Source organism: Magnolia sinica, chromosome 14, assembly GCF_029962835.1.
Source record: "Magnolia sinica isolate HGM2019 chromosome 14, MsV1, whole genome shotgun sequence".
Taxonomy (NCBI): Eukaryota; Viridiplantae; Streptophyta; class Magnoliopsida; order Magnoliales; family Magnoliaceae; genus Magnolia; species Magnolia sinica.
Genome location: NC_080586.1, coordinates 78303865 through 78328159, shown reverse-complemented (window position 1 = coordinate 78328159; position 24295 = coordinate 78303865). Strand labels below are relative to the sequence as shown.

The following is a 24295-nucleotide window of genomic DNA, read 5'->3' as shown; positions in this document are numbered from 1 at the left end:
CTGAATCATACCACAATATAGCAATGGGATAATGATTCTCAATGTTAAAACATTTGTAAAGCTCATTATAATATTTATTTTCCATCCAATCCACTCACAAGGTAAAGGGAAAATCAAATATATCCAAAAACCCCATAAGGGTTTCAATGGCAAGCGTTTAATCCCCACTACTTTTATTTTTTAGGCTCGGGACTTGCGAGCTTGCCAAATGAATGGACAGTTTGGATATAACACATACCTCAAGACGGGACCGTGACGTCAACGCACCAGCCAGGTCGGTGGTGCGTGGTGCACCGGTCCATCCCCTTCCCCCTGGGTCGCGCGGCTGATGATGGTGCCCACCATATGGACGGTCTCGATCAACGACAGTGGGCCCACTGTAGGAGACCCAGTGGTCTCCTATTTTTTCAGTAGACTCGCGGTCTACTGAATCGTCCCGCATCGCTTTCTTCTTTTCACAGGACTTCGGCAGAGAGCATTCCGTCGTCGTTAGGGTTTCGAGAGCAATTCTCTCTCTCCATCTCATCTCGCCTTTGCCGATATCAAGCAATTTCTCGCCGTTCGGTTGCTCCCTCAAGCAAGTTGGTATTTTTCTAAAATATCGTATTTTCCCGTTTTCTCAATCTCATTTTCTCGCGAAATCGAAAATTTCTCGTTCCCAGGCTCTGTAGATTTCATCTCCCTAGTCTCTGTAGATTTCATCTTCTTGTTTCCTCCCTTTTCCAGAAGAGGAATTGTATGTTACTGTGGCGGAGTATGGTGAATTGTACTCATGCACGTATCCATCATACGTGTAGTAGAGTTGTACCCCATCGTGAATCATGGTAGCGCATAATCCAGAAATCGGGTTGATTGGACTATTTTAACTTTCTGATTAGTGATAACAAATGGATGGTTAGAAAAAGAATCATTCAATGGTCCAAATTTATCTGAAAAATGTCCGATTATCATATTTTTGGAATTTCAAATCAGCATGTCATTTTCCGGCCTAGGATTGGACGGTTTGGATCGAGGTACATTTATGCTCACTTTTTCTGTCTTTACTTCTTGGATTTTCAGTTTATAGGAATTAGTAGTTGAAATTATGTGGATTTATTTTGACATTTTGATTACTGCTAAATAAAAAAGTTAGGAAGCGAGAACTTACCTTTTTCTGCAAATCATTGATTTGTGGGTCCCATTAGCCTAAAAATCACACTAGCTGGACGATCCAAACTATCCATTTGGTGGCCATCAAATAGGCCGTTAGAACAAAAGTGTTCAGCTTCTGGCAAAATCAAACGGTCATGATCGTCTGGTCAGATCCTTCAGGGACAAAAGATCAATGGATTGATGGGTTTTCAGTCTAAGCTCCATCCACACTGGACCCAGGACTGCGACTCTCTGGATTGAATGTATGCTGTATATAGTATACATTCCAATGAATTTGCAACTTGTGTTGCTGCAAACATTCACTACATTCTAGCCCAGTTTAGTATCTAAAGTTCATAGCTGAATTTGACTAATTCAAGAATGGTATGGAATTCTGCACATTGTAGTCTAGCCCGTTACAGTGGCGAATGTATGTAGGGGTGGCAATGGGCTGAGCAGGCCGGCCCTCTAGGGCCTGGGCCCCTGATGTCCAGGCCGAGCCTATTCCAATGATGAATGGCCCAGCCCGTCTCCCTGGCCTAGTCCAATCATCAAGTTGGCACCATTATAGAAAAAGAATGGACGCTTTAAACACACTTATGATCCATTCTAGGTTACCATGCATGTGTAGTTCAAAGACATTGTTTTGTATACAGGTCATGTTTCAACGATCAAAACTATTTGTATAACTGGGCTCGTTGTAGGTGGATGACATCAAAAAAGGAAAAAAAGAAGAAGAAAAAAGATTGCACTATTTGAATCCCTCAATCATTTATCTTTTCCTAACAGGCTCCTAATAAACTGTCAAGCTGAAACCAATTTTGGGAGGAACTAGATGCTTGTCGTTAAATGTGGCAATTTCCTTGGTGTGTGGGAGGGGATTTCAATATAGTCAGATTTGGTTACGAGAAATCAAATGGAGGCCGCATTACTCACAACATGAAGAAATTTTCAAATTGGATTGAGAAGAATGAGACGATAGATCTTCTCATGGGTGATGTAAAGTTTACAGGGTCTAATGGTCATGAAAAAGGAGGGAAATCCAAGCTAGATTGGTTTTTTAATATCTCTTGATTTGGGCGAGAAATACTAGCAAGTACACCAAATGGGTCTTCTTAGGCCGGTGTTTGATCATTCTTCGATTCTCTTGGAGGTGGAGGAAGAAAATTGGGGGCCATGTTCCTTTAGGTTCGAATTATCATGGTTGAAAGTAGAAGGTTTTAAGGACCTGATTAAGGAGTGGTGCGCATCACTTGAGGTTCAAGGTCATGCAGGTTTCTCTTTGTTTCTCAAGTTGCGGGATATAAAACAAAAAGTCATGGTGTGGAAACTTGGTAATAGAGAGGTAGGGATGTCCACTTTGCCACAAGAAATTCAAACTCTAGATATTAAAGAGTGGTCAGAGTAATTAGAGGAAGAATTGGCATGGCGTGAGGTCTATAGTGCTAAATATAATGCAATGTTAAGGGAGGAAGAAATTAAGTGTAGACAGAGATAAAGGTGGTTTGGTTTAAGGACGAGGACAAAAACACGATATTTTCATGCTATGGGTGGTTTGGCTCAAGGACGAGGATAAAAACGCGAGATTTTTTCATGCTATGGCTAGTGTTCGGGCAAGACTTAATAAAATCAAAAGTATAGAAGTGGAGGGAGTGAGGGTAGAGATAAAAATTAAGGTGTGCGAAGCGATTATGAAATTTTATAAAGATCTCCTTGCTAGGGAAGAGTGGTTAGGCTGAGGCCAGATAACTTTTATTATTATTATTATTATTTTAATGTGATTACTCGAGGAGAGGCAGAAGGATTGGAGGAGAAGAGGAAATTAAACGGGTAGTAGATGAATTGGGTAAGGATAAACTCCAAGTTCAGATGGTTTCCCTAAAAGAGTTTCATTACACAAGTAAAATAGTAGTTGAACTAGGAGCTGCATTCATTGCCTTGGTTCCAAGAAAAGGAGTAGAGAGCTTGTGGGATTTTAGACCGATTAGCTTATTGGGTAGTTCGTATAAAATCCTAGCAAGATATTGTTGTTAAGGTTTCTGAAAGTGCTGAATGGGGTGATCTCAAAATCGCAAGGGGCTTTTGTAGCAAATTGGCAAATAGTGGATGGTGCTTTGATTGTGGGTGAAGTCATAGATTCTCGATCCAAAGGAAAGAAAAAAGTGGTAGTTGGCAAATTAGACCTAGAAAAGGCATACAAGTATGTGGATTAGGACTTCATAGATAACATATTGGATCGTTTGGGTGGGATGTGGTTAGAAATGGAGAAAGTGGATGCAAACTTGTGTCAAGTCGGCATCATTTTTGGTTTTGGTAAATGGCTTCCCCTAAAGGCTACTTCTCAGCATCTAGGGGTTTTAAGCAAGGGGTCCCGCTATCTCTGTACTTATTCGTAGTATTGATGGAAGCGTTTAGTCGTATGATTCAAAGAGGAGTGGAACCAAAACTGATAGAAGGGCTTCAAGGTGGACAAGTTAGAATTTCAAGTGTTACACTTGCAGTATGAGAATGATATGATTCTATTCTTTGATGCGGAGGTAGTAGAGTTGGATAATTTAAGAAAGATAGTTTCGTGCTTTGAGGTTGTTTCAGGACTGAATGTAAATCAGGTAATTGTGAATTGTTAGGGATCTAAGATTCTAAGTGCTCGTTTGAGAGCTTGTAAATGGAGGTAAAGGGGAAATGGAATTGGAGGTAAATGAATTGGAAGTAAATGGCTTACTAAGTTGTGTTTGGATGGGAGTAAATGAAATGCATTTGAAATCTAAATATTCTGTGTAGATGGGAGTCAATGGGAGGAATTGGAATGCATTGGAAATTTTCAATATATTCATAGGAACATATGTGATATCCCAAAGCAGCTTTAATATTCCAAATTAGTGTATGCATGTCATATTTAACAGAATGATTGTGATAAGCCCATTGAAATATATACTTAAGCAAAAAATGAGGAAATTTTGAGCCTCGTGTGGGCCACAAATGTAAGGATCACAAACAAGCAACTTGCCAACGTTTTTTAATCGTCTGGAACATTCTATTGATGTGTTTTTTGTGATGTAGCTAATAATTGGATTGTTTCGTAGTATCATCAGCATGCCACGTGTATGGCTGACATGTGTGTAGCAGCACCTTTGTTTACTTGTGTGTAAGGTGTCCCAAATTGGTTATGTATTGATCGTAACATCCGACATGTAACAATAATGGCAGTTACCGCTACACAATACAGGGCTGAAATGGGGAGATCCTGAAAAAATGAATTGTAATGGCTGTTACAATCCCCATATATATATATTTTTTAAAAAATGATCCCCATAACAGTCGTTATGCAAAATAACCCTACAAGAAAACAGAAAAAGCCTGATTCTTCTTCTTTTGCTAGCTACCACTGCTTTCCCCTCTAGCGCGGCCCCCCCTGTCTTTTTCCCTCTCGTTTTCCCTTCCTATCCCTTTCCCTTTCCCTTTCCCTTTCCCCCTCTCTCTCTTGAAAAATGAATGGGTAGCGTGGCTATAAAAAACGGCTGCACAGCTTTTTTTAAATAGTCCGCTGTGTATGCCGCTTAATGCACTTGCATTGCTTCGGTGCATGGGGCCCACCTTGATTTATGTGTTGTATATCCATGTCCATCAATTTTTCTTGTTCATTTAAGGGCATGGTCCCCAAAATGAAGCAGATAATAATCTCAAGTGGACCACACAGTAGGGATCACCGTTAAAAACTTTCTAGGGCCCATCATAATGTTTATTTGCCATCGAGCCCGTTGATAAGGTCGCATGGACCTGGATCGAGGGAGAACACAAATGGTAGCTTATCTAAAAAAAAAATCACAAGAAGTTTTGATTGTGGGCATTCAATCCCTACTGTGAGGTCCACCAAAGATTTGAATCTGCCTCATTTTTTGGACCATGCTTTAAAATGAGTTGGCAAAAAGGATGGACGACATGGATATACAACAAATGTGTCAAGGTGGGCCCCATGTTCAAGGTGTCACTTGCTAGTTGTCCACCATTGGTTTGGATTTCCCTAAGTTTTGGGACCATGCCTTAAAATGAGTTGGCAAAATAGATTGATGGCATGGATATACAAATACATCGATATGGGCCCCACATTCAGGGCCTCACCCACTAGTGGTTCACCTAAGATCTGGATCTGCCTCATTTTTGGACCATGCCCTAAAATGAGTTGGTAAAATGGATGGACAACATCGATATACGATACATACATCGAGGTGGGCCCCATGTACATGGCCCTAAAAAATTGTACATGTGGCATATGTTAACTCAAAATTAATAAACTAAATTATGGCACTATTGTTGCCAAGTCACAATCCCAAATTAAATTGTTTAAACGATTTTCACTGTTAATTTACAGGCACTTGTTTTTTGAAATAGAACCATTTGATATTTTTCATTCTTCACTGTTCAATAAATGTCCACCAATCCATTAGTGGGATAAGTGCCAGTAGATTGCATGAATTTGAGGTTGATTTGGGGCATCGAACGGTCCACCAAATCAACTCCAAATCAACAACACTATTCACCCGAATATAATTTCAGTTTTTCTTAAAATTTATTGGAGGAAATGATATTAAATTGTTAGATATATGAATTGCATAATATGACATAGAAGTCTCTAGACTTTGCATGTTGAAACGAAATGTATGCGAGTCGCAAGGTATATAATGCATGCACCAATACCTGCAAATATGAAATATTTTGCTATTACATTTATTCTAATAAATTCATATTGGTATTATATAGTTTGGTAATCAAGTATAAAAGATCTGCAATCAATTATCGGTTGTCAAATTCATAAATTCATCAGACAACCTGATACAACATTCTCACCAAAGACTGGACCATTACACTACCATAAACATGTTCAAAGTTATAAATGAATGCATATTTGGAATATTTACAAATTTATGGATTTTTTAGATATTTTTCCTGATTTTTTGGAGCAAAAAAAAAGGGAAAAAGGAAAAGGTAAAAAACTTTTGAAGGATACAGGGGCATATTAGCCGTTATGCTAATTCAAATTATCTATAACGGTGGGCACCGTTACGCCCACTGTTATCGCAACGGGGACACCTTGCTTGTGTGACTCTCTAAGGGAGCTTGAAAAAGGCATTTTGCCCCCATTTACTTCCAAATCCTCTCTCAAAGAGAGGATTTCATTTATAGGTCCATTTACTCCCATTTCATTTCATTTCCATGCATTTACTCCCATCCAAACACACCTCAAATGCCATTTACCTCCATTTACTCTCATCTAAATGGCCTCTAAGGAAGAGGTGGGGGAATTTGCTAGTATTTTTGGTTGCCAGATGGGTTTGTTTCCTTCGATCTATCTAGGCTTACTACTATGTATAGGTAGAGTTGTACATGAGTTGAACCGAGTCGAGCTTGGCACAACCTGGCTCGGCTCGGCCAGTAGCTAACCCCAGCTCGAACTCGACTCGGCTCAGTCCTCGAGCTTGACTGGCCAGCTCGGCTCGGTTCGGTTAACAACTCTGGCCAGTTCGAGCCGAGTTCGAGCCTTCGCAATATTTTCTCAAACACAGAGCGCAACTTCAATTTCTCACAGAATGCAAAATAGTAACAACACTTTACATGTATTTCATCAAACACTTGGCGAGCATCATCGAAATCAAGATATGAGGAGAATGTATGTACCCGAAACATAGTGATTTGTTTCATATCCATTCCTTCCTCGCCATTAGCCGATCTCGCGGAGAATATATGCACCTGAAACAATACTTCGTTGAATCATTTCATCAAACACTTGGAGAGCAGCATCAATATCAAAATAACCTAGCCACCGAGCCGATTCGATTCTAGTTGAGGTTTGATTTGATTTGAGTCGAGCTTTGAAATTGTTTTGAGCTCCAAAAACTAGCTCGATTCGGTCCGAATCTAATTTCGACCCGAGGCGAGTCGAGATTTTCCAAGTCGAGTCAAGCGAGTTGACCGAGCTAACTCGACTCGTGTACAACTCTGTATAGGAAAATCGGTAAAGTATTTGTGGGACAAGGTGATAGAAAGATTTGAAAGGAAGCCATCGACTTAGAAAGAAGAAATTTATCCTTAGAGGGAAGATTAACATTGATAAAGGTGACTGTCAAATTTTTCAGTTTACTTCGTGTCTCTATTCAAATGTCCGAAAGTAGTCGTAAATTGTTTGGTGAAAATTATGTGAGATTTTCTTTGGCAAGGAGCAAACGACAAACAAAAATTCCATTTAATGAAATGGGAGGAGGTATTCAAGCTTTTTCAAGAAGGTGGAGCTAGTATAAGAAGTTTGGAGGTGATGAACAATGTGCTTTTGGGGAAATGGCTTTGGTGCCTTGGCGAGGATGAAGGTTTTTTGTGGAAATAGGTAGAAAGACGGTTTAGAGGAAGGAGGTAGGCGGATAAGAGAGTCATTGCTATATATAAGCATAAAGGGTTTGGAAAGTAGTAACGGGATTGAGAGGGAAATTTAAGGAAAGGGTTTGGTAAGATTATCCGGTTTTGGGTTGACTTGTGGATGGGAGATAAGTCTTCTCTTCAAGAAGAATTTCCTAGTTTGGCTAGAATTTCGGTGGACCTGAATATCTTGGTTGCTAGTTGTTTTTCTATTCAGGGGAATGAGGTGATTTGGGCCCTATTATGTAGGAGAAATCTGTTGGAAGATGAAGGGGAAATGATGATTGAACGTTTGGGAATGCTTCAAAAAGTAGCTTCATCGGTGGGAGAGTGGGATTCTATGGTATGGATGAAAGACAAACTGGGTAAATTCTCAGTGAAATCATTCTATAAATTCATGGCTGCGTCAGAAAAGGAATACAACCACACAGCCTCGACATGGTTTTGTAGGGCTCCTTACAAAGTGGCATCTTTGGCTTGGCTAGTGGGAAGAAAGAAGGTGCCAAGTGCTAACGGTTGATAATCTTCGAAAGAGATGGATGGTGATAATGAGTATATGTTTGATGTGCATTCAAGGTGAAGAATTGGTGGACCATCCTTTCTTCATTTTCCCTTCGCTAGTGAAGTGTGGGATTTTTTTTTTTTGGTTGCAAAATTGTAATATTTTGGTTAATGCCAGAACATATATAAAGCTTCTTCCGAGTATGGGATGGGGGAGGAATTGGTAAGGAAGGGAAAGCTCGGTGGAAGATGTTGCTGCTGGTTGGTATTTGGGTTATATGGGAAGAAAGGAATAGTAGATGTTTTCGGAATTGAAGTAATCGGGCAAGCAAAGTTTTTAAAAAGGCGATAGCAAGTGTAAAGGAATGGGAATCTACCTTTTAGCAGCAGGTTAGATCTACTTTGTTTAGGCTTCTGTCATTTTTCTTCTTTTCTTTTTGTATATTTGTATTCTTTTTTGCTTCAGTCCAGCATCAATAAATTATCGCATTTCATTAAAAAAAAGTGTGGAGCGTGCATGTGTGAGATGTGGTGCAATTGCATCATAGGAAGTGATTCTTGAATCTTAGGGCCTGTTTGGGAGCATGGATCCGGAACCCCCTAGATCCAGAATCCCCTGAATTTGAAACCCCTTGGATTTGAAATCCTCCTGTTGTGTTTGGACCCTGGATTCAGAATCCTCTATAATCCAAAAGTAGCTATGCATAGTATATTTACAGGAGTTTGAATTTAATTACTAAATCAACTTTAATGTCTCTAATTAGTGTACATATGTAATGTTTGACACAATGGTTGTAATAAGCCCGTTGAAATATATACTTTGGCACGAAAATGATGAAATTCCAAATCTCAGACGAGCCACAAGCACAAGATCACATCCGAGTGACTAACCAATGACTTTTAACCATCCATTTACATGGACAATGTTTGGATGGTGCAAATCATCGTATTAAAGTAACTATAGTGATGCAATTGATAATGTAATTGTTTTGGGATTTCGTCAGTGGGCCATGTGCCCAATAGATTAATAGTCTAGTGACACATGTTACACATGCAACTCGTGGAAGGATTTTAGATGTAATCCAAGCTTTCACCGTGGATTTCAAACCTCCTCTTTGAGGGGATTTGAAACCCCTAGTTACTTTATGGTACCAAACATGCCAGGGGATTTGAAATCCCCTCAACACGCCCCCCCCCCCCAAGGATCATTGCAGTTCTTGATTGAGTGTAACTAGTTCAACGGTTGTATGCATTTTGAGACTACATTATGCATATTTGCTATAGATGACTAAGCGGTGATGGCTCAATCACATTAATGTGGCATAGATGCATGTTGATCTGGGCAGTCCAAATTGTGGGACCCATTGTTGTTGGGGCATCATTTTTGGGTTCTAAAGTTATTAATTGAATTTACCTGACCAAGGACAGTGTGTTCAGACACTGTAGTCTAGCTCACTATAGTGTAAAAGATACATCATGGTCGAGCCCATTATACTGGCAGTTATAGTGCTTTTCTAAAACATGGGTTTATGTAAGATAATAATTGATATTTAATCTTACGGTTGCTATCTAGATCTAACACAATTGATTGAATAGTTGTATGCATTTTTGAAATTTTCACTCTTGCGAAGTCGGTGTATTTCAATGAATTTTTGGTTGTACCATTTCATTCGGGAAACTATGGATTGTAGCCTATGAAATGAGTGCAACTAATGAAGATCTGAATGCTTCAATACAATGTTTCATGAACAATACATGTTCTGATGAATGTAGATTGAATTTTCACTCTACAGAGCAGACATCAGCTTTCAAAACTAATGCACTGTTGTAGGGGTTGATTTCAGGAAAACGATCAGACTTTGGGCTATTGATGTTAGTGTAGTCCTGCTTGAATATTAGTATTCATGGTGAGCATCCCAAGGATGGAAAACGGTGTGTGCAGCCGAGTTGATTATAGAAGAAATCAGTCAGAAAGGGATTCAGAAAAGAGGAAAAAAATGAAAACAATTCTCAACAACACCTTCTCTGAGATAGGTCTATTACCAAGGGTGCTGGGGTTACCATTGCTTTGGTGCTCTGAGCCAAGCTCTGACATGTTACAGGGAACGAGGCTCCTTTCTGGTTGAGCTAAGATGCAAGTGAAATGATTGAAGCTGCTGTTGGGAGCTTGCAAGCTCTACCAAGCACTCCGGTCAAAATACGAGCTGGCCGGCCAACAGGTGTGTGGTTCTACTGAGTTGGCCCAGCGAGCTAGAGAAACTAAGGGCCTGTTTGGATACACCTTGATAAGCAGCTTTTTGTGCTGACAGAAGCAAATCAGCTACTTATCTATCAAAAGTTAGTTTGGTAGGGGGCGTTTGGATCACAAGTTACTTTACATAAGCTATTTATGCCTTAAGTAGTTTATCTTGACTTCTACTTATTAAGTAAATAAGTATGTTTGGTAAACAACATACTTGTTAACTAAAAAGTAGAAAAGTATGTTTGGCTTCCAACATCGCATAAATAGTTATCCCTCAGGTTTGTTGGATTCACCCTTAATATCCACCGTCCATCATGTGGGCCCAACACCACTTTGGCCTTGTCGTCAATTGAACCGCCCATCATGTGGGGCCAACCTTCAATGTGGACCATCCACCTTGTGAGGCCCACCTTTGATGTGGGCTATCTGTCATGCGGGGCCCAACTTGGATGTGGGCCGTCCATCATGCGTGCCCACTTTTAATGTGGACTGTCCATCATGCAGGACTGACTTCGAAGTGGGCCATCCATTAAGCGAGGCCCGCCTTGGATATGGGTCATTCATCATTAGGGGTCGACCTTTGATGTGAACTGTCCTCATGTGGACCCCATCTTGATATGGGTCATCTATCATGCGGGGCCTACCATCAATGTCATTATCCATCATGTGGGGCCCACCTTTAATATCCATCGCCCATCATGTGGAGCCCACCTTTGATGTGGACCATCTATCATGTTGGCCCCACCTTCGGTGTAGGTTGTCCATCATGTGAGGCCCACCTTGGATCTGGGCTGTTTATCATTACCACCTTTGATGTGGATCGTCCATCATGTGGGGCCCGCCCACCTTAGTGTGGGTCACCCACCTTCAATATCCATTGCCCCTATTGTGAAGCCCACCTTTGATACAGAGCGTCCATTGTGTGGGCCCCACTTTCATTGTGGGTCATCTATCATGCAGGGCCCGCTTTGGATGTGGGCCATTCATCATTAGGGGCCTACCTTTGATGTGGACAATTCATTATGTGGGCTCACCTTGATGTGGGTCATCCATACTGTGGGGTCCACCTTTGATATGGACCGTTCATCGTGTGGGCCCCACCCTTGATATGGACTATCCATCACATGGGGCCTCCTTTCATATGGACCATCCATCATAGAGAGAGAGAGAGAGAGAGAGAGAGAGAGAGAGAGAGGAGTTCAAAAGTTGAAAAGCAAATAAAAAAAACCTTATGAGAATAAGTAACTTTCATAACATAAATTACCTTTAGATTGGTGCTTACCAAGCTAACTTAAGTTAAAGAAGTAACTTATTAACTTGCATAAGTTAAAAAAAGTTACTTATTGGGCGGTATCCAAATGGGCCTGTAATCTCCTCTCTAAGAGTTGCTTAATACCTTAAACTTATTTATGGCCATAACAAAAAAAATTTAGCTTTTCGACTTTCGACTTTTTTACTCTCTCTCTCTCTCATCTCTCCATGTGATGGATGATCCATATCATAGGTGGCCCCTCATGATGGGTGACCCACATTGAAAGTGGGGCCCACATGATGGACTTCCACATTGAAGGTGGGCTCCACATGATGGGCAGTGGGCATTGAAGGTGTGCCCCACATGATGGACAATTAACATTGATGATGGGCCCCACACGATAGATGACCCACATCAAGGTGGGCCCTACTTAATGGACGATCAACATCAAAGGTTGACCCCTAATGATGAATGGTCCACATCCAAGGTGGGCCTTACCCTTACATGATGGATGACCCACTTTGAAGTTGGGCCTTGCATGATGGATGGTCTACATTAAAGGTGGGCCCTACATGATGGACAACCTACATCCAATGTTTGACATGATGGATAGCTCACATGTCATATCCAAGGTGCCCCCCCACGATGGATGACCGACATCGAAGGTGGAGCTCACAAGGTGGACTGCATTAAAGGTAGGCCCCCCTCATAATGGACGGTTCACAATGAAGATAGGGCCAAGGTGGGCAGTCTACATCAAAGGCTTGCCCCGCATGATGGATGGTGGATGTTAAAGGTGGACCTCACATGAATAAGTAAAAAATTGGAAGAGATTTTAATAGAAGAGATTAAAAAAAATGGAAGAAAAGAGAGGAGAAAGAGATATTAATGGAAGAGATTTAAAAATTACTTATGTGATGTTGGAAGCCAAATAATCTTTTCTACTTTTTGGCTGATAAGTATGCTGTTTGTTAAACATACTTATTTGCTGAATAAGTAATAAACCAAGATAATCTACTTGAAGTATTAGTAGCTTAAGCAAAGTGATTTACTATCTGAATGGGCCCTAAAAAAAAAAATGAAGAAGACAAATCAGGTGGTGGATACTCGCTATCAAATGAAGTAGACTTCTGCCTTTGAACTCTAGTCTCTTCATGAAGAAAATGAAGGCTGTCGTTGTATAGGCATTGAAGGGGGTCTGTTGAGGCAAGGCCAATCAAAGCATGGCACAGTTGACATGCCATTTAACTGAAACCAATCAGAAGATGCCAATCGTCAATGTATTGGTGGGGTTCGTTTCTGTTAGGGGAATCTCCCACATGATTAGGTCAACTAGCCATTTGACTGCAGCCAATTGGAGCTTGCTGGCTGACAGGAGTGCAGTTCCACTGAATTGGGGGCAAGCGAGGGAAGTTAAATGGAAATGGAGAAGACGAAGCATAAGGGAAACTCACTGCTAAATGAACAAGGCGCCTCTGATCTTGTCGTGATGAAAAAAATGGAAGGCCTCATATAGACACTGAATGTCTGATTGAAGCAAGGCAAATCAAAGTGTGGCACAAAGTCGATATGCTGTTTGATTGAAGCCAATTGAAAGCTGCCACATAGAATCAATGAAGTTGTTCCCTGGTTGTCAACAAGGGCAATTGTCTGGCCAGCTGGCCCAATCGGGCTTCGGAAGTAGGGATTCCCCAAACAGAAAGGCTCTACCAATACATGTGGCAAGCCTAGCAGGTGATCATTCTTTACTAATGAACCTTCCTTGAAGAGGACATCCTGAACTTGGGATCTGTGCTTGGCCAATAATGTGACAAGCAATCTTTGAAGACTGACCATACAAGACCATGTACAAGTGATGGCTTTGAACAAATAATCCTTAAAAAAGAAAAGGACTTTTGACGAATACTTCAAATTGAGGGTGGTCAGAAAAAAAGAGCTACTGCTGAACATTACAGTAAAGTCGTTAAAATGAGATTCACTATTCTGGAGAGTGATGACTTCAACATCTTTTGAATTATGATTGCTGATCTTGAGAGCAGTAAACTGTATGAACAAGCAATATAACAACAAGGGCCACTGTGTTAGAAAAGTGGCAAAAAAAGTAGTTGGGAGATTTAATATAATACTTTTATGCTTTTCAATCTTCAAAGCATGCTCTTCATCAAGGGCAAAATTTTCAGAGTTCTTTTTCCTTTTGTGATCATTCTCTTTGCACACCTTCATCAGCCATGCCAAAGTTTGGAGAAATGCTTGTCCAAGTGAATCTGAATGCGGCAGCTTTGATGAAGAAGACAATGATCGGAGGTGCATGGTCGGTTGACGCAAGACCTTCGTCAAGCACACCATCAAGGAAAAGATGGGCGAACTTCACTATTGGTGAGAGTATTGGTTATGAGTCACAAAATCCTCCTTGAACCCACTGACAAACATACAACACATGGTGTCATTCCTCATGAACTATTGTTCATTATGCTGATGGGGCTAGATTGTCATCAGTTAATTTCGAAGGTTGGAGGAACCCGGGCGACTAGTGGGAAGCTTGGTCAAATCAAATTTACTAAAAGTTTCTCAGGAAACGAATGGATTTTAGGATTTTTATTTCATTTTCGTTGGGATGAATTTTAGATTGGTCGATCATTTCTACCTTTCAAAAAGGGGGAAAAAAGTTTTTTCGATCATTTTTCCGATAAGCAATAGATTTAGGTTTATGAATATTGATGTAATTTTCAGGGTTTCAAATTCATCAGAGAACTTGTAGCCTTTTAGGGCCCATTTGGTTACCATCAAATTTATGTTTGAATGGGCTAATCCAAACACATTTGTCCAGCCAAGGCATGTTTGAATATGCTTGTGTATTATGATGTGTTGACTCATCTAGACTTTGCGACACATATATGGCTCCCGTCACATTTGGTACATTGGCAATGTGAAAATGTGTCACACTTGTAGATTAATATTAGCACTTGTGGTATCTTGAAGATGTATGATGGCACATGGGTAGCTCGAGCATGCATGGTGGCACATGTGGCTCGTTTAAATTTGGGCATTGACCCACATGCGGCACATGTGGGGTGCTCGAAGGTTGGATGTGGAAAACGTGGGGTAATGGAGGCTCGTTGGCACGTGTGTCATGCATTTATATAAAAGATAGCTACTCATTTGATTGTTTTATATGAGGTAATGGCTAGTCTTTTGGACAACCATCTTTGTTTTTTTATGGATTGGTACCACTATATGGATCATGGTGGTTGACAAACCATGGATACTACCACTATCTGGACAAGGCTATTCGAATTGAACTTTTTGGGTAACCAACATCCCGTAGGGTTTATATGTTTGGTGAGCAACGTTGTCATAGGCGATCACATAAGTGACTATGCCATTACATGTGCGATTTTGGACAAGTGGACTACATATGCCATGGTGGCATATGCGGTTATTGTGTCGCTGGGGCTTATGTGGTTTTGCCAAGGTTTTTTGTAATGGTAACTGTGGCCGTAACGGCCACCACCGTTACCTTTACGATACGGGGCATAACGGTTGTTACGGCCCCATAACGGCCGTTACGGTCTCTTTTTATTATTATTGAAAAAACCTCAAAAAACCCGTATATGCCCTGTAATGTTGATTAAAAAGTATGAAAAACCTGTATCTACCCTGTAATGAACTATTATGGAGCTATTATGGCCTTTATAGGAGAGATAACGTGCCGTTAACGACAATTATGGGTAAATTTTTTTTTTTCCATAATGGCTGTTACAGCCGTTACGACCGTTACGACCCCGTAACATGTAACGGTTGCCACTGTACCTTTACGTGACGGCCTCTACGACCCCGTAACGGCCTCTACGGCACACCATGGGTTTCACAGAGATTATGCGACTGCACAAGCTATAGTTATGCTGTAATGCCATCACCTTCATTTTCTCTCACATTTTGCCTATAAATAGGCACTCCCACCCCCTATTTTCACAACTCTATTACTCTCTTACTCTATCTCTCTCTCTCTAATACTCTCACCTCTTAATTTCTCTAGCCTTTTCTCTTGTACTCTCTCTCACACTAAATCATTCTCATTCTCTCTTAAAATGACATCAATAAAATTTCTATGTTGTCTTTTCACATTTTTGAGTATAGGCATTCATTTGAGTAGTTGCTAGTTGACTTGTTATAGTCTAATAGTCTAATAAAACTATAAAAACAATTCCCTACACTTGTAGTATTTTTACATAAATTTTCATATATATATAGGATTTTTCCATATAGCCACCTGCCTTTTCGACTATGGACAAAAACCTTCCGCTTTAAACTGTTTCCCAAAATCTGCCTAGATTTTCACAACTGGACATTAAACTGCCTGTTATTACTAGTTATCCATACCAATGAGTTTTTGTATTTTTGTATTGATGAAACTGTCCTCTTTACCGCAATAAGCAATCTTTGGTGTGTCACCGTGTAATCCTTGACCATTCATGGGGCCCACCTTGATGTTTGTGAGAAATCCCCCCTATCCGTCTGTTTTGCCAGCCCATTTTCGGGCATGGGCCAAAAAATGAAGCAGATCCCAAGCTCAAAGTGGGCCTCATATTTGGGTCCATGCCCTAAAATGAGATGGCAAAACAGATGGACAGTGTGGATTTATGACAAACATCATAATGGCCTCACCTACGGTCGAGCAACCCTCCCCTTAGACTAACTGTCCACCAAACATGGCTCACACGTTTATCGGCTGGCATCTATTGCTGTGCCAACCTAACCTTGGCCGTACATGGGCCCACCTTGATGTTTGTGAGAAATCCATCACGTCCATATGTTTTTTCACCTCATTTTAGGGTATGGGCCCAAAAATAGGTAGATCCAAAGCTCAAAGAAGGCTTCATGATGGTCCGAGATGTTTCAACGACGGGCAATCAGTCCCATCGTTTCCTGTTGTGTGACCCACTTGAGCTTTGGATCTACCTCAGTTTTGGGCCCATGCCTGAAAATTAGGTGGAAAATCCAATGGACGAGGTGAATTTGTCACAAACATTATGGTGGGCCCCATCTACGGTCGAGCAACTCTTTATTTGCACTTTAGATGGACTTAAATGTTTTGGCTGGCAATTGATTGGCGTTCATTGCCGTGCCAATCTAACCCTGACTGTACGTGGGGCCCACCTTGATGTTTTTAAGAAAGCCACCCCATCCATATGTTTTTCCACCTCATTTTAGGCATGGGCCCAAAAATGATGTAGATTCGAAGCGCAAAGTGGTCTCCATGATGGCCCCGAGTTGTTTCAATGGAGGGTGTTCAATTCCACCGTTTTTTGTTGTGTGACCCACTTGAACTTCTAATATGTCGCATTTTTGGGCACATGCCCTAAAATGAGATGGAAAATCCGATGGACGGGGTGGATTGGTCACAAACATCATGGCTGGCCCACCTACGGTCGAGTAACCCTACCTCTAGACTTAAATGTTTTGGCTGGCACATTTATTGGTGTTGATTGCCATGCGAACCAAACCTTGACCGTATGTGGGGCCAACCTTGATGTTTGTGAGAAATCCACCTCGTCCATATGTTTTTCCACCTCATTTTAGGGCATGGGCCTGAAAATGAGATAGATCCAAAGCTCAAAGTGGGCCCTGCAATGGCCCCAAGATGTTTCAACAATGGGTGTTCAATAGCACTATTTCCTTACGTGTGGGTCACTTGAGCTTTGAATCTTCCTCAGTTTTGGGCCCATGGCCTAAAATGAGATGGAAATATGATGGGTGGGGTGGATTTGTCACAAACATTATGGTGAGCCCCACCTACAGTTGGGCAACCATCACCCTTTGGACTACGTCTAACAACCTCTTTGAACCCATTTAGTAATGTGGATTTACATGTGACCCTAACTCCGACTGTACGTGGGGCCCTCCTTGATGTTTGTAAGAAATCCACTCCGTTGATCTGTTTTGCCAACTGATTTTGGGACATGGCCCAAGAAAATGAGGTAGATCCGAGGCTCAATGTGGGCCCCATGATGGCCCCAGAATATTTCAATGGTGGGCATTCGATCCTGCTTTTTCCTATCGTGTGGCCCAGTTTAGCTTCGGATTTGCCTTATTTTTGGACCCATGCCCTAAAATTAGAGGGAAAATCCAATGGACAGGGTGGATTTCTCACACAGTTCAAAGTGGGCCCCATGATGGCCCCATAATATTTCAATGGTAGGCGTTCAATCCTGCTTTTTCCTATCGTGTGGCCCAGTTGAGCTTTGGATCTGCCTCATTTTTTGGGCCCATGCCCTAAAATTAGATGGAAAATCCAATGGACGGTGGATTTCTCACACAACCCTTGTGGCCCAACGAATTTTTCAACAGTGGGCATTCATGGGAAGGGTGAAACAGTAATATCTGCATCCGTTAGTGTAAGAGGCTACATGACACATGTGACATAGGTAGGCGGGTTTCGGGAATTAGTTTAAAAGTGGGAGGTTTTCGGTCCACATCCGAAAAAGGCATGCGGCCATATGGAAAAATCCTTTTATATATATATATATATATATATATATATATATATATATATATATATATATCCATTTTTCCTTGATTTTCCATTTTTTTATTATAATTTTTTCAAAAAAAAAAAGAAAAAGTTTGGGAGGTGTGTGATTGCATATGTGATTATGCCATCGCATAAGAGCACAACCCCCCTTGGGTCGCACAGGATCGCTAATGCCATTTGACAACATTGTTGGTAAGTGCCCCATTTTTAAAAATTTCATTCTAGAAGCAATAAATTTGAGCTCAAAATGAATGCAATTTTAAGCTTTGTTAATTTTAATTTTAGGAAAGAAGCGTGTGTTATTGGTTGATGTACCAATTCAAGAACAAAATGCATTTTGAGGATTTTTCTTGTCATTATCAAAAATTTCAAGAACCAATTGATTTGAAGGATATACAATAATTTGACATATGGTGGACCACCTTACACATACACCCATTATACTTTTGGGATTGATGCGGACCATCAATTTTGTGGGTCCCATTCTAGATGGGGCATAACCCAAAAAAATCTGATTGGATGGACAATCTTAATTATCAGATTGATGCAGCATACTTTGATACAGTATCATATAGTTCTCAATGATTTAGTTTTATCTTAGGAAACAAATTGAAATTCTAGTACCCTGTGGACTTGTTGTTGTTGGTAGAAATTGTAATTGCACTATAAAGATGTCTTTCTTAAGCCTTGTCGGGTGGGAGACTAATGGAACTGAAACAGAAGTGCTTTTAGAGGGTTTTGGTCATTCTCTGCTTCCTTCTTTGGGTTGTTAATGCTCAAAGGTGCTTCCAAGAATGTAATCTACTGGCTGAAAAACATCATATAGATTCTTGGAGACTTGTTACCATTTTTTGATAAAAATTGGGAGCTTGCTTTTAGTAAAACTTTTTCACTTGCTGCTATATCTAGAGAAATTAATGACTTGGAATGAAGGTTTTGAGTGTCGGCTTTTGTGTTTGGAATTCCTCTCTTATTTTGTAATGTTTCTTACCGTCTTCTATACCCATAGTTTAGCTTCTTCTATATTCATGGTTTTTTTTTTTCTTTCTGTGCTGACACTTGGTTGGACTTGATCGCTCGTGGACATGATAAGACACATCAAATCTATTCGGGCAAATTGTCCTAGTGATGTCAGGAAATGTTCCATGTCTTTGACAAGGTATTCAACCATATTCTTCAGAAAGTTTTCCTTTATGCTTTTCGACTTTTTTATGTGAATTTCCTTTGTCAGGCCAAATATTTCTTACTCCTATTCCTAGCCTTGAAGTTTGCCTCTTTTTGTCGACAAAATTATTCATTTGGACTCCCTATCAGACTCTAGATTTTAGTTCATTTCATTATAGGTACCATTGCCATTATAACAAAAAATGACAGCTTTTTTCTTTTTGATCTTTGATCCTGTATTCTTTAATTTTTTAGAATGAGTGATGTTAGTACAAACTACTATGTGAGTATTCTTTTCTCATTCGTTTTAAAAAAACATTTTCACTCCTATTATTATTATTATTATTATTCATTGTTTTATTGTATTTTTATTTTTATTTATTTGAAAAATGATTATTATTTGTTTGTAAGCTTCTCCCTGCCTAGATATTGGAGTTTAAGACACTTGGCAAAACTGGTTTAAGAATATTTCAATTTGTAATTACCAAGAAAATAGTAAAAGAGAGAGATATTGATGACAAGGGGAGAAAAAGGAAATTATAGTATCTGCCACACTTTACTGAAAAAAGAACACTTCTTCAATAGGTGAAGTATGAAGTTTGTAACCCTGACCTCACTGTTACACACACTGGAGGCATCACCACCAATGCAAATGTTTAACTTAAAAATATCACCTTTTTTGGTGGTGTGTAATATGAGTGTCTCTGTTTCTATCTTTTCCTACTCCACTCCATTTGATTGGGAACACAAATTTAGTATCACTGACAGCATTCGATTGATATTTTGATAAATTTGGTTATTTTTGGTGCACCAGATGTCTACTTGTTCCATTTTCAGACTGCTGTTTTGCATAGAACTGTGGCTGTGAATCAGTAAATAAAACAAACATGAAGAAGCAGAATGCTTCAGATGGTTTGAAATTGAAAAATCTGCAAGAAAGTGACAACGAAGATGAGATGTCCGATGTTGAAAGCGAAGAACCAAGTGAGGAACTGTGTGAAGAATCAAGTGAAGAACCGAGTGGGGAACCTAGTGAAGAACCAAGTGAAGAGCCATCAGGAGAATGCGCATCCGAGCCAACTTCTGACCGTGACAGTGATAATGACACTGAACATACGTCAAAATCCGTTCCACACAACTTGGCCAAAGCAAAAACTTCAGCCATAGCAGGTCCGGGAGCATCATTGCAAGAAGCTCGGTCACAAAACAACCCCAAGTGGTCGTTCTTGGAGCAGCAATCAGATGCTGGGCAGGCTACTTCCCGTCCCCGAAGTCAGCCCACCATTTCCAAGACCTTAGATAACAATAAAAATACTTCTGAGGGACAGGAAAATGCAGGTGCAAAGAAAAGGCGAAGTAGATGGGACGCGCAGCTGGAAGCTGAAGGTGATGGGACTGCCAAACAGAGGAAGACAAGGTGGGAGGGCGACGATTCACACTTAAAAGCGCCGGGTCCCGTGATTCCAGATTTTGTGAAGCACCTTCTCGCTGGAGTCAATTTGGACTCTGAAGTTCAGAAGATGAGTGCACGGCTTGTAGAAATAAACAGGAAGCTGCAGGAAAGGAAGGCTATTGATGACAGGCCCGAGGAACAGCGGTCTCCTTCTCCGCCACCTTTGTACAATAACTTGGGAATCAGAACAAATACGAGGGAGGTCAGGTACCGTCAGAAACTCATTCAGGAGAGGCAAAATATCACGTCAAGGTTGATTGCGAAGAGCCCTACTTTCAAATCTCCTTCCAAATCGAAGCCCCCGAAGCTCTACAAGAAGCTCTTCATACCGTTCAAAGAATATCCCGGATATAATTTCATTGGTCTTATACTGGGGCCGCAGGGGAACACCCAAAAGAGAATGGAGAAGGAAACTGGGGCTAGGATTCGTTTAAGAGGGAAAGGCTCAGAGAAGGAAGGGAAAGCTCAGCCAAGGAAGGATGTGAAGCCCGACCCATCAGAAGATGAAGATACACATGTATTGATAGAAGCAGATAACCAGCGATCGTTGGATGCTGCAGCCTCAATGGTTGAAAAGCTACTGATTCCAGTGGAAGAGGGAATGAATGAGCACAAACTGGCCCAATTAAAGGAGCTCGCTGAACTGAAGGGAACATTGAGAGGTGGGATTGTGTGTAGATCATGTGGCGGGCATGGACATGTCCAACAGTTGTGCCCCAGTAGGAATTCACTTTTCAAGATGGATGTCCCTTGCCAGGTGTGCGGCGATAGCAGTCACGCCACCTCCGGTTGCCCTTTGACAGCATCAGTGGACAACCAATACCACAGCTTTCTTGCTGAACTTGGACTTGGGCCTGTTTCTTCTGTTCCTGGTAGCGTGCACCCAGCATCGGGTACTTTACCCTCTCATGGCCTCGGCTCAACTGCAGCTCCTGAGAGCAAACCAATTAAGGAAATTGATGATTCAAATCTATTTGTGGGTTACCTTCCGTCCACTGTGGATGATGATCAGTTGAAAGAACTGTTTTCTCCTTTTGGCAGGATCAATCGCATGAAAGTGCTCAAGGACCGAACCACGGGCTTAAGTAAAGGTTGTGGCTTTGTCAAGTATTGTGATCCTGTTGATGCAGCTAAAGCTGTGGCGCACATGCATGGCTACAAGATTGACGGGAAAATGTTGGTTGTCAGGGTAGCAGGTCGTCAGTCAGCAACTCCTCTCCTGCTGCCGCCATATCCGGGCCCCCCATCTCTGCCTCCCCAAGATAACCATGGGCAGTCAGCTTGGCCTGGCCCACCAGGGTCGATGCTTCCAGAATCTAATGCATCCCTTCATAAGAGCAAGCCCTTAAGTATGCCGCCAAGAGACTCTTTAAGCAGACAAGTGCCTGCACCTGATATGTCCTTGTATCGAGTTCCGATCTCATCATCTGGTATGCTCACTCAATTCCCTAGTAATGAGAGCAGCACGTCTCGCTACGCACGCTTCACTGATTCTTTCAGTGGACAACTGCCTTCTTCATCTTATGGGTCGTCGTCTCAGCTTTCAATCTCGCCGCCTAGTTTGCTTGGTCAGTTCCCTGGCAACTGGTGCAGCTCGTTTGACAATTTAGGTCCAAGCAGCACTTTTGGTGGGCCATTATCTTCATCTCGTGATTCATTATCATGCCAGAATTCAATTCCATCACCCACTTCACTTTCTAGGTTCCACAGTAATGGGAGCAGCTCGCCTGGCTATGTAGCAAAAAGCAATTCTTTCAGCGTGCCATTACCTTCATCTCATTGGTCATCATCATGCCAAAATCCAAGCTCTTCATCCTCTTTACTTTCTCAGTTTCCTGGTAATAGGAGCAGCTCGCCTAGCCGTGTAGGGCAAAGCAATTCTCTTGGCATGCCACCTTCGTCTTATGGGCTTTCATTGTACCAGAATCCAATCTCATCACCTAGTTCACTCTCTCAGTTCCCCGGTATGTGGAGCCACTCTCCTGGCTACGTTGGCCGAAGCAATTCTCTTAGTGGACCGTTATCTTCATCTTATGGGCCATCATCGTACCAGAATGCAGACTCCTCCCCTGTTTCACTTGCTCAGTTCCCTGGTAATCTTAGCAGCTCTACTACCTCCCTATTTCAGTCGCACTACGCTACTACCGATAGAAGTCTATCTTCACAGATTCATCTCACTTCGTCATTGGGCAGCAGCCAAAAGACTCCCACTTGGGTGCCTGAGCAAGATAAGAGAGTAATTGAACCTGAATATGAGAAAATATTATCCAAGATATCCTGGTAGCTACGGAATGCTTTACACATCCAAGATACAAACACCCAAGTGTGTTGGTTGTGTAGCACAAGCTTCAGGCAAAGGAATTACCTGTTGTGCTGTGAGATCATCATCTAAAGCGGATTTTGGGGCTGCCGAGAGCAGCAGCTTTGTGGTTCTGGATGCTTGATCTCAAAACATTCTTTAGCTGGAATGTCTAACTGAAGAAAGATGCTTGACAGGCATTGTTTTCTCTGGAAATCGCCATGTGCATTACACACTAGAAGGAGCACTTTGTACTGTTCTCAGTTCTGATGGGACCCACACCGAGTGGCTTCTTTGTCTAAAGGTATTTGCTGAAATTGATCCATGTAGGTTTCTGGAGCCCTGCTTGGGCAAATCTGGACATTAGGATAATAGTCGGACACGTGCGAGAGATGTGGGCTGTCCATGGTCAGGTCCCTCTGTGTTTGTAGCATCCAAAAGAAAAAAAGGTTGCCGTACTCATCAACTGGGCCACAATTGTAAAGGTCCTAATGCAACGTACAAATATGGCCACCCTCCTGATATCTGGACAGCTTTTTTTTTTTTTTTTTGGGCCAGGGCACATACATGGTTGGGCCGGCCTGATCAACAGCCCAGATAATGTATGTTGGCATGCACATGAGCATTGTTCTTTCAAATTTTTATGTTGTCAAACTTTGGCATGCTTCCGTTCCCCTCCATCTCACATCCTGCTTTTTTTCCTTATATTTTGCATTTTCTGCAGGGTTTGCCACAGTTCTCACCAACAGCTCGTGGGTTTTGTCCAAGACATCAATCATGGAGAAAACTCCACGTCTTTGGTCATATAATGTGTTTCTGCTAATCTGTAAAATGTGTGCTCATGCTGCAACATCTGCTTGTTTTACAAGGAACCTGTATTGTCATGTGTTAAGTTCTTCTTCTTCTTCTTCTACTTTTTTTTTTTCTTTTATATATATATATATATATATATATATATATATATATATATATATATATATATAAACTTTACCATAGCCCCTTCGCCAGCATCTTGTTGACTGATTATTTCTTTTAATCATTAACATGATTGTCTCAAATCATCGAAATAGAAATATTTGAAGCCAACCTTTTGGCTGAAATATTTATTCAACGAAATAAATTTTCACTCCATAACTAAAAGAATTGGGTTTTAGTTAGAAATGGGTTTGGGGTAATCGAGGATAAGCACAATCATCTAAAGGGAGTATGTGAAACTTGAGGACATGGACTTTTGGCTTCGAGTGAATTGGGTTTTAGTTAGGAGGTAATTGGCAAAACTAGCTTTTGAATGTTGGTTGTTTGGGGAGTCTTAAGGA

At 41.1% G+C, this 24295-nt stretch overlaps 1 protein-coding gene across 4 annotated transcripts; it reads left to right on the top strand.

The window, feature by feature from the left end:
• Positions 1-430: 430 nt before the first annotated feature.
• Positions 431-23866, top strand: LOC131224637 (splicing factor-like protein 1). Of its 4 annotated transcripts, none has more exons than XM_058219895.1 (3): positions 431-585; positions 20042-23283; positions 23704-23865. In XM_058219895.1, exon 2 carries the CDS (start codon positions 20115-20117, stop codon positions 22962-22964), a length of 2850 nt encoding a protein of 949 aa, XP_058075878.1. In that variant the 5' UTR covers positions 431-585; positions 20042-20114; the 3' UTR covers positions 22965-23283; positions 23704-23865. The 4 variants fall into 4 exon arrangements, with proteins under 4 accessions (XP_058075878.1, XP_058075881.1, XP_058075879.1 ...); XM_058219898.1 differs by having other exon boundaries at positions 20042-23581; XM_058219896.1 differs by having other exon boundaries at positions 436-581; positions 23704-23866.
• Positions 23867-24295: the final 429 nt, after the last annotated feature.